Consider the following 8,334-nt stretch of genomic DNA (forward strand, 5'->3'; position numbering starts at 1 on the left):
GGGCGGCAGCAGGAGCAAGAGGGAGTGGGGGAGGTGCTACACACTTTAAACAGCCAGATCTGAGAACTCACTACTGTGAGGACAGCACCAAGCCGTGAGGAATCCATCCTCATGACCCAAACACCTCTCACAGGGCCCATCAACACTGGGGATTACATTTCAACATGAAGTTTGGGCAGAGACAAACATCCAGGCTGTATCATTCCACCCCTGACACCTCCAAACCTCATGCCCTCCTCCCATTGGGAAGGCATGATTTTATTTTGTAATAGTCCTCCAAAGTCTCATACTTTTAAGTTAATGCCGGAATGACGTTCAAAGTCTCACCTGAAACAAGGTAACTTGCTTCCACCTATATGCCTTAAAATAACAAGCTATTTACTTCTAAGATAAAAATGGGGGCATAGGCATTAGCTAAACATTTTCATTGCAAAAGGGCAAATTGGCCAAAAAGAAAGGGGCTATCGGCTCCAGGCTAGTCTGAGAATCAGGACAGTCGTTACATCTTAAAGCTTCAAAATGATCTCCTTCGATTCCATGCCCACATCGAGGGCACACCGGCACAAGGAGTGGGCTCGCACGGTCTTACACAGATCTGCCCCTGTCTCTACAGGGAACAGCCCCTGTGGTTCTCATGGGTTAGAGTGCCTGCAGCTTTTTCAAGCACAGGATGCAAGTTGCCAGTGAATCTACCATTCTCAAGTATGAAGAACAGTGGCCCCCTTTACAGAGCTCCACTAGGCAGTGCATGCAGCCTCGAACCCTGCATTTCCCCCCTTTGCTTGGCTAGTAGAGATTCTCCGTTAGGGCTCTGCCCCTGCAGGTTTCCTCCTGGGCACCCAGGCTCTCTTACACCCTCTGAAATCTACGTGAGGCTGCCATGCCTCCTTCACTCTTGTACTTTAGGTACCTGCAGGCTGACCGTGGAAGCCACCAAAGCTAATGGCTCACACTCTGGAGTGGCTGCCCGAGTAGCACCTGGGGCCCTTTGAGCCATAGCTGGCGTTGGAGCAGCAGGGATGTGAGGAAGAGTGGCATGGCTGTTCTAGGTCTGTGGGCCTGTGACAGGAGGGGCTGTCTAGAAGGCCTTCAAGGCCTCTTTCCTGTTGTCTTAGATATTAGCTCTACTCCTTTAGTTATCCAGATCTCTTTAGCAAGTGGTTGCTCCACAGCCTGCTTCAATTTCTCTCATGACAATGTTTTTGTTTGCCAATTGATTGGGCTGCAAATTTAAACGTTGACATTCTGCTTTCTCTTTAAATATAGCTTCCAACTAAGTCATTTCCTTGCTCCCACATCTCTAAGCTAGGCTGTTAGAAGCAGCCAGGGTACATCTTGAGTGCTCTGCTGTGTGGAGATTTCTTCTACTAGATATTCTATGTTATCACTGTTAAGTTCAAACTTCCACAGATGCCGAGGGCATGAACACAATGCAGCCAAGGTCTTTGGTGAGGCGTAATACGGGTGACCTTTGCTCCAGTTCCAAGTTCCTCATTTCCATCCAAAACCTTGTCGGCTTGTACTTTGCTGTCCACATCACTATCAGCATTTTGGCTACCAACATTTAACCAATCTAAGAATTTCCAAAATTCCCCTTATCTTCCTGTCTTGAGTCCTCTAAACTCTTCCAACCTCTGCCCATTAGCCACTTCCACAGCCACTTGCACATTTTCAGGTATCTTTATAGCAATACCCTGTTCTTGGTACCAGTTTTCTCTTAGGTATTTATAGCAATGCAAAAAATGGCCTAAGACTAGGTAATTTATAAAGGAAATAGGTTTAATTGGGTCATGGTTCTGCAAGCTGTACAGGTAAGGCACCAACATTTGCCCAGCTTCTGGCGAGGGCCTCAGAAACCTTAAAATCATGGAAGGTGAAGGGGAAGCAGGCAACATCACATCACAAGAGCAGGAGCAAGTTTGGGGTGGTGCCACACACTTTTAAACCACCAGATCTTTCAAGAAACCACTCATTATTGCAAAGACAGCATCAAGGGAATGGCATTAAATTCATGAAAAATATGCCCCCTGTGATCCAGTCACCTTCTACCAGCCCCATCTCCAACACTGGGGATTACAATTCAGCATGACGTTTAGAGGGGACAAATATCCGAACTATATTAGTCAGAAAATGTGTGAAGTACCTAATACAGTTCCAAAAATGGAGACGGCACCAGAATATTCTTTCCCTTAAGTGTTTAATAAGGATGAATAGAAACTTTTTGTTCTCAGAAATCCTGAAGTCACACAGAACAATGTGTTAGTCTAGTTGCTGGCTGACTAGAAAGGGATTATAAGACCAGTAACCTAAAAGAATTATTATACTAAGGTATATTGTTTAGAAACAGATGAGAATCCTTCCTTAAGCTTTGTTTTATAATGAAAATATTTCACTCACTATAAATATCAACTTAGGTCCAAGGGAATGCCACACTTTCATAGAGCAGATATGTTGTAAATTTCTGGTGAAAGTTTGTTGTAAAAAGCTGATAAATAAACATTGAATGTTTATCAATTATCAACTAATCTACTCCAGAGTTGTTAGGATTACATGAAACATGTAAAGCACTTTGACCAGTGCCTGGCATATTATAGCAACCAATACAATTTTATTAGTAATGTTATGTCTCGGAGCATAACCTTTGGGATTAAACATATTTCAACTTAAGTCCATGGTCTGCTATTTACCAGTTATGTGAACTCAAATTACTAAACCATCCTAAGCCTCAGTTTCCTCATCTGTCTTAAGGGCACAACGAAACCCTATATGTTGTGAAGATTTCTTCTTTGACATAGCACATTGGTTTTCAAAGAGTGGTCCCCCTGGCCTAGCACCATAAGCATCAATTGAAACTTATTAGAAATGTAAATTCTGGGACCCTCATCCCTGCTTTCCTCCATTAGTCAGAATCCAAGGGGGTCACATGGCAGTCTGTTTTAGCAAGCTCTCCAGGTGATTCCGATGCCCATTAGTTTGAAATCCACTGACCTAGCACATGACTTTTTCCATAGCAGTTGCTAAATATGAATTAGTTTCATTTTCTTAGGCACTGAGCCACCATTGTGACAAAAACCCAGTTCCTACAACAAAGAAAAATATCCAGACTATGTCATTCCATCCCTGGCACCTCCAAGTCTCATGTCCTTCTCAAATTGCAAAATAAAATCATGCCTTCCCAATAGTCCTCCAAAGTTTTAACTCATTCCAGCATTAACTTAGAAGTATGAAGTTTATAATTTTAAAAGAAACAAGTCATTTACTTCCAAGATAAAATGGGGGCACAGGCATTGGCTAAACATTTTCATTGCAAAAGGAGAAATTGGCCAAAAAGGGTCCAGTCTGAAGATCAGGTCATTAAAGCTTAATTCAATGTATTTGAGCTTTAATAGATTTCCATTCTATTATTCCAATTATTACATGAAGCAAAGAGAAACTTTACTTTGTCCCAGACTTTGCCTTTAAGAGCATGATTAAAATAGATTCTTCTCGTGAGCATAACACAACACAGCTCTGGTTAGTTGATATTTAAAAGGGTACCTGTCAATTCAAGATTTTAGATATTTTGTTAAACACTGAAAAAAATAGATTCCATTCTACAAAGAATACAATTTTCTTGTAGATAAAAGAAAAACTGGAGCTTTTCCAATACTGCAGAATATTCATTTTCAAGGGAAAATAGAGAAACACAAAATGAATGGGAAACCTTGAGTTCCTTTTGGTTCCTTTGAATAAAAAGCACCATATTTTGAACAGCTGTGTTTATAGGGTTTGCTGATCACTGCAGCTGTACCAGCTGAGTAACAGGAAGGTTAAATTTATAAAAATTGACTTGGAATGTGCTAGCTCCTTCTAAGAAATTAATGATATTGTACTTCTTTCTCCCCGTCTTCCTCTAAAACCTGCTGTTGTGAAGGTGCATTTAGGTCATTAAGCATTGGAGTCCTGAAAGAGCCGCCTGAAGTAAATAAACCTGCTTTCCTTCTAGACCCTGAAAAATGCTTCAGGAAAGAGCCAGAGAAGCATCCCCAAATTCCAGAGGCCCCGTCAGTTTTTGAAAGTAAGTCCTCGGCCATCATACAACTCTATTATCCCTCTTCTTGAAACGTAATTAAAGTAGAAAAGCATGAAATTAACAAGTGTTTGTTTCACTGCAACCTACAAGGCAAAGTATGGTTTGTTAAGATTTATAGTTCAGCTGCTGATCTGTGCTCTCAAATAGGACAGACAACACGCTGGGAAACACATTTTTGTTTTGTCCTTTTTCTGAAGTTACAATGCCATGAACATGTATCCATAAGTCTTCCATAGATGATCTCCCCCCAAATAACCTTAACTTTAAAAAGGGATACTGGAGGAAGCCATCGTAATACCACTTTAGAATAGTGTCTGGCAATCTCAATATTCATGTGAAACACTACAGATAAAGACCACTTAAAACGTATTGTCTTAAAGTCTTCCAGCTGCAGTACTAGGCTAATGTAATAAGACAAAGCTTAAGTTAGAAACTGAGTGATCTCTAAAGATATAGAAACAAGATGTACGAAATTTCAGACTATAGTCTGAGTTTTTACAAGTTTGAATTCTATAGAATAATTCTAGCAAAGAGGGGTCCCTGTGGGAGAACAAGTAACAACCCGATTCTCAGTGAAGCACTCAAAGCATATGGACATTGCAGGGAAGCTCATTTTAAATAAAAAAATTTGAAGTTTAACTTTTAACAGCCAGAAAAAAAAAATCAGAATTAAAGCCATCTGAGATCGGCTGTTTTGAAACTTTTAGAATCCTTCAAGCAGGGGTTCAACATCATTTTGAGAAATAGTAACGTTTGCAGTAGGAAGGCATTTCCTTTTGTCCACAGTTAGGAAGTTTAAGAGTCTCCTCTTTGGTCCCTTATGGAAAGGGAGAACAGCTGGTCAACATTTTTGTTGTTGAAATTCTACTTATAGGCAAGGTACAGCTGTCATATCTCATTTCTGAATCGGATTTGATAGGTAGTGGCAGGTTATCATTCTCACCGCACCAGATTAAAAAGATGTAAATTACAAATATGTTTAAAGCCATCAGAAGTCTGTGGAAGCAACGATGATCAAAATAACTACTTTCCAGAGATGGTAGGGCCCTCCCTAGATGAGCTAAAATTGCCAAGTATTTTCTTCTCCGGGGATTTATTATATTTGGGCATTGCTAAGAAACAGACCTGCATTAGACTGAGAGACTATCATGGGAAAGTAAATTTGGAAGAGTTTTGATGGCTCTGTGGGTTGGTGTGATGTATTGGAATCTAGAGAAATGTCACAGCTTTGGACAGCCTTTCCCATAGGATATTCTCTGAGCCCTGGGTTGGTGGTGGAGATTGTGGGTTGGACTGGAAATGCAAAGTAATGTTTTCTGCAGTTTTGCAGTACTTGGGAGACAATGCCCCACTAAAAAGAGAAGCCTACAACAGACATTTGAAATCAGAAGTGGACTAAGCCTAAATAAACCTGCACCTGGGCAATGACCCAGCTTAATTCCTAATTGGATTAAGGTCATCAGCATCTCATTGTCTACTGAATTAAGAGTGAGCCATTACTGAGAAAAGATTTCAGTACCTACAGATTTTTTAAATTTTCAGTCATGAAAAATGACAGGACTCGCAGAAGAGCAGAAAAACTGACTAAGGACTAAGGGGAAAAGAATATATATTAGAAGCGGACCCAAGGATTATCCAGATGTTGGAGTTAGTCAACCAGGACTTTAAGAATTATAAACATGTTTCAAAAGAAGATGAACAAAATGAACAAAATTTAACTGAGAACCAGAATATGTATGAAAGATTCAAGTGGCATTCTAAAACTGAAAATATGTACATGTGTGTATACATTTCAGATATACCTACATATATAATCAAACTAGGAACTGATTAGGTTTGTATATTTTATATTGACTAGTCTTTTAAACCAAACTGAAGCCTACCTAAAAAATGCTTTATTCCATTTTGTGTTCTAATAAAATTTAAAATTTGATATAAACAGTCTAACATGTGAAACTGCAATTTTATAACAGAAGAGCAGGAATGAGAATAGCCGAGAATTCAAAACTGAAGGTACATTTGATAAATTTCTCTGAACCTCATGTAGAATACACACAAACAGTACTTAGACTCGTCACAGTAGAACATCTGAAAACCAAGGCTAAGTATTTTAGAAGCAGCCAGAGTAAGATGCATCAACATTAAGAGCAGGGTTTTAAACAGGAACTATGGATGCAGGGAAATATATTAAAAGTTGGGGGGGAGGGAAGAAAAAAAAAAAAAAACCCACACCAAACCCCTGACATCGAGTTTTAAGTCCAGTGAAAATATCCCTTCCAAAGTTAAAATGAGATAAATGCATTTTTAAGGACATGTAAAAGCTGGGGAAATTACTCATAAGCAGGCCTATATTGTAAAAAATACAGTAGAAAATTCTTCAAACTGAAGGAAAATAGTCTCAGATGAAAGCCTAGTATCACAAGAAGGGAGAGCATTGTTACTTCTAGATCAATTTTTATAATTTGTATTCTTAGTGAAGAGGTAACATAGGATATAAAATGGTATAATTCAGAATGATTAAGATGTTTCCATAGCTCATTATTTCTGATTAAATAAATGCTGGGGTCCTTAGCCTAGTTCACTAGCTGCTCCATGGTTTGGCCCCCACCTAGTATTCATGCTCCTGGAATCAGCCAGTAGGAACTACATGTAGCTCCCCTAGCACAGCATGTTATTCATACCACCTTAGGGCTACCTGAGACTCCTCTACTGGAGTCTCATCCCCCACCTTTTTTTTTTTTTTTTAAACCTGGCTCACAGCAACTTAACTTTTAACATCTAGCTCAGGTATAGTCTAGTTTACCTGAAAAGTCATCTGACTTTTCATGTGTTCCTATGGCATGCAGTACTTCTCTATCATAGCCCTTGTTGAACATGATTTACTTATTTCCCCACTAAGATGTCAAGATCTCTGAAGGCTGGGTATCTACATACTTCTGTGTCATCAGCATTCAGCACAAATGCTACTATATGCAGTATCTATCCTAGGAAAAGCTAAATACAAAAATGAACAAACATTATTTCAATATCTGCTTGTCAAAGACCATCACAGAGTATATACAATGTGCTTCAATCCTCCAGAACTTTATTTCTAAATGGCACACCAGTACCTCAAACTTAACACATTGCAAACACATTTTACTTCTACTGTGTGTCAAACTCAGTTAACGTCTCAATATCTGAAGACACTCACTGCAGCCAGCCTGGATTCATTTTGACTTCTGCTCATTCCTCAACCTTGATATGCCCTTCCTCACTTCGGTCTCTTCTCCTACTCATTAAGTCCCAGCTCAAATGTGACCGATTTCTTTCCTATGCTTCAGTCAGAATGAATCAGACTTTTTTCCCTGGCATTTTCAGAGTCTCATTGGCGGTGTCATGTCAATAATTTGCATCTGTTTCTTTCAAAAATTGTCATCAATAACTTGCATCTGTTTCACAGGTTGGCGAAGCTTTTAAAGACAATTTTCACTTGCAGAGAAGGCAAGTAAGAGGAAATACTTTCAAAGCACAGAAGTAAAGAAAAACCAAAGAAAGAAACCAAAAGAAAACATCTTTCAGAAACTATGGGGAAGTTGCAGGAAATTTTTTATAAGAAATCCAGAGGAAAAACTCCTTGAAAATTAGTCTTAAGTATTTTGGTTATTTCTGCCCACACATTAACCCCACCTCTTCACCCACACATCTTCCCTGCCCATATGAATAATTCATCTGGCTTGTTTCTGCCACAAATTATACAAGAGATTCTTCATAAAGGCAGGAACTTTCACCACTGAAGAGAGGCGTTTGCTCTCATTGTTAAGCTCTGGCTTCTTTCCTCTACAGCTTTTGCATATTTTCTGTTACCTATTCATCTTGCCTCAAAATCTGACTCCATTTTCCATCTTGGTTTCCTCCTGTATGCATATCGTGTATTTGGGGTAACTTTACAACTTCGTCCTATGTGTCTGGATTTTACTGGTTCTCATTTCATGTCTGTGGCTCATAAGGACGAGATAAGTGCTTCCCATATTCACAAAGGTGAATCATCCTGGTGAAAAGGCTTTCGGTCTGTCATCCCATTTATCAGACACCGAGTTTAGAGCTGTCAGGAAGTTTAAACCTTCCCCTTTGGAGTTTGAGCAATTGAGCTTATTGAAGTCAATTGGAAATAAGATTGACAAGGAACAACATACAAATTCATGTACACATGTGCACGAAAACCCCAAAAAATATGAGACTCGAGGAAGGGTCAGATGGTTGAAGTTTAGATGCCCTATACA

The 8,334-nt window shown here is 39.4% G+C and overlaps 1 protein-coding gene across 1 annotated transcript in view; it reads left to right on the top strand.

The window, feature by feature from the left end:
* WDR49 (WD repeat domain 49) overlaps positions 1 to 8,334 on the top strand; it is a 142,514-nt gene that overhangs the window by 122,766 nt on the left and 11,414 nt on the right. Inside the window, 1 exon segment of the mRNA XM_032261357.1 lies at positions 3,914 to 4,057. Coding sequence (XP_032117248.1) covers positions 3,914 to 4,057 — 144 coding nt within the window.

The sequence above is a fragment of the Sapajus apella genome, unplaced genomic scaffold, assembly GCF_009761245.1.
Source record: "Sapajus apella isolate SASKATOON/1434 unplaced genomic scaffold, GSC_monkey_1.0 scaffold4, whole genome shotgun sequence".
Lineage (NCBI taxonomy): Eukaryota > Metazoa > Chordata > Mammalia > Primates > Cebidae > Sapajus > Sapajus apella.